Here is a 2688-nt window from a genome sequence, read left to right as displayed (position 1 = left end):
TTGAAGCTCAACAGAAGTGTGGGTCCGATGCAACAGGACAAACACCCAAAACACAGAAGTAATATCTAACAATGACACAGAAATGGCTTCAACAAAGAAAATACGCCTTCTGAAAGATGCCCAGTCAGATCCTTACCACAACCCGATTGAGATCTGTGGCATGACCTCAAGAAGCGCGCTTCACACCAGACATCCCAAGAATATTGCCTGAAACTGAAAACAGTTTTGTAAAGAGGAATTATCCCAAATTCCTCCTGACCGTTGTGCAGGTCTGATACACAACTACAGAAAATGTTGGTTGAGGTTATTGCTGCCAAAGGAGGGTCAAGGCAGATATTTTCCCACCCTGTACTGTGAATGTTCAACACGGTGTGTTCAATAAAGACATGAAACGTATAATTGTTTGTGTGTTATTAGTTTAAGCAGACTGTGTTGTCTATTGTTGTGACTTAGATGAAGATCAGATCAAAATTATGACCAATTATGTAGAAGTCCAGGGTAATTCCAAAGGGTTCAACATACTTTTCTTGCCACTGTATCTGTACCAACCCCTGTTAAGTGTTTCGCTTCACTCTGTTCACATTTTCCATGTATCATATGTCATGTGTGTGTGTTTTGTATCAACTGCACAGTTCATAACGGCTTACTTCTTCTTGGCGATCCCTTTGTCGAGTGGAGCCTGTCGCGTTGACGGCCCACCTCTCTCCACTGAGTTGCCGCGGCGACAGCTCTGCTCTCCAGCCCCGGGGGAGGATGAATCTGATTGGGTCGTTTCACARACCACCTGGAAACCCTGCAGACAGAGCAAATAAGAGCCTGTCAGTCAAGAGKCTTTTAGTCTCTTCTAATCAGATGCTACACACACACAGAGATCATACCAGCAAGGGGATTTTTTTTTTAACCTTTATTTAACTAGGCAAGTTAGTTAAGAATAAGCTATTATTTACAATGACGGCCTACCCCGGCCAAACCCAGACAATGCTGAGCCAATTGTGCGCCGTCCTATGGGACTCCCAATCATGGCTGGATGTGATACAGCCTGGATTCGAACCAGAGACTGTAGTGACACCTCTTGCACTGAGATGCAGTGCCTTAGACCGCTGCGCCACTCAGGAGTCCAAGTGATAATAATATTAGCAGAGGCCCTGGGGGGGGGGGAGTCTCACTGCTGCCTGAGACGAACACTCACCATGGGGCCTTGGTTTCTGGACCCACAGGGGCTACACTGGTTGTTCACCGGGGAGTTCCTCTTGGCTGTTGACAAAACAGGTGGTAGCTTACAGAATAKAATCTAATAGAATATAATCTAATAGAATATAATCTAATAGAATAGAATCTAATGGAATAGAATAGAATGCACTCTTAGTAAAAAGGATTCCAAAAGGGTTCTTTGGCTGTCCCCATAAGAGGTCCTTTTGAAGAACCCTTTTCGGTTCCAGGAACCCTCTATGGAAAGGGCAGAAGATTCCTTTTAGGGTCTAGACTCTATGTAGAATAAACTAAAAATATCACTTTTGTTACTATGGTATTTGGTGTGGATATTACTAATGTCTCATGTAAAACAGCAGAGTAGAACTCAGATGATTCCATAGAGTCAGTACTACATGCTTTCTTTGGTGTCCCTCTGGGTGTCTCACCTGTCACAATGTTCCTCACAGGCTTGATGAGGGCAGAGAAGGCGGGGACGTCAGGTTGCCGGTGCTCCCACATTGGCTGCCATATGATGAGACCACTGACCAATCGGAAAGTCAGATCAGACTCCTAGACGACACAGCGAAATAGTTTACATACACACACACACAGACACATACACACACACACACACACACACACAGACACATACACACACACACACACAGACACATACACACACACACACACACACACACACAGACACGCACGCACAGTAGGGAACCAAAGCATTCCCCAGAGCCATGAAACACAACCGCAGCATCTATACACACAGATCAACAGGAAGTCCAGCAGGAAGGATGAATCAGAGGTACCTTGATGCGGTGAATGAGGGGAGCAAAGAGGAAGACAAACAGCTCCACGGTGGCCATGCTCTTGTGGAAGAGCTTGGTGCGGGCGTGCTCATCCTCCTCCAGGGACCCGCTGCAGCGTGGCGCTCCTGACCCAGAACCGGTGCCTGATCCTGGGCCACCTCTGGCTGGCGGGGAACCCTGGTTCCCAATCCCCATTGGCTGGAGGAAGGCTGAGCTGCTGCTGCCCCCCGACCATCCGTGGCCCAGGCTGGGCTCCTGGTTGCACTCCTGGGCCGCCTCCAGTAGCATCCAGTGGAGGGTATGGAGCAGCTTGGTCTCCGCCACGCCCAGCTTGTCCTGGTGACCTGGGGTTAGAGGGGGGTTAGGGGTGAGGGGTCAGAGCAGGGGTGTCAAACATATGGCCTGTTCAATGCGGCCCACTGGTGGTTTGATCACAGAGTTTCTAAACTCAGAGGCCCAACATTGCAATACTTCCGGGAATACTTTGCGGAGCAAATAAAACCAAATCGAAACTGTGTAGAAATTATAATGGTCCTACATGTACAGTCTCTTCACTCTGTCCAGCTTGATAACAGTCATTTATAGTCTCTTCAACTCTGTCCAGCTTGATAACAGTCATTTATAGTTCTCTTCACATCTTGTCCAGCTTGATAACAGTTATCGATACGAAAGCTAGACATCA

The 2688-nt window shown here is 47.4% G+C and overlaps 1 protein-coding gene across 1 annotated transcript; it reads right to left on the bottom strand.

Annotated features, from left to right (window-relative positions):
- Nucleotides 1-643: 643 nt before the first annotated feature.
- On the bottom strand, nucleotides 644-2350 carry LOC112079859 (protein unc-80 homolog; the record flags this gene model as incomplete). Its single annotated transcript, XM_024145672.1, has 4 exons — nucleotides 644-793; nucleotides 1190-1254; nucleotides 1638-1761; nucleotides 2007-2350. Coding segments are annotated over 4 exons (683 nt in total), but the record flags the coding sequence as incomplete, so codon positions are not given.
- Nucleotides 2351-2688: the final 338 nt, after the last annotated feature.

This window comes from Salvelinus sp. IW2-2015, unplaced genomic scaffold (genome assembly GCF_002910315.2).
Source record: "Salvelinus sp. IW2-2015 unplaced genomic scaffold, ASM291031v2 Un_scaffold9935, whole genome shotgun sequence".
Lineage (NCBI taxonomy): Eukaryota > Metazoa > Chordata > Actinopteri > Salmoniformes > Salmonidae > Salvelinus > Salvelinus sp. IW2-2015.
Note: the sequence above shows the minus strand (reverse complement) of the source record. Positions and strands in the feature narration are given on the sequence as shown.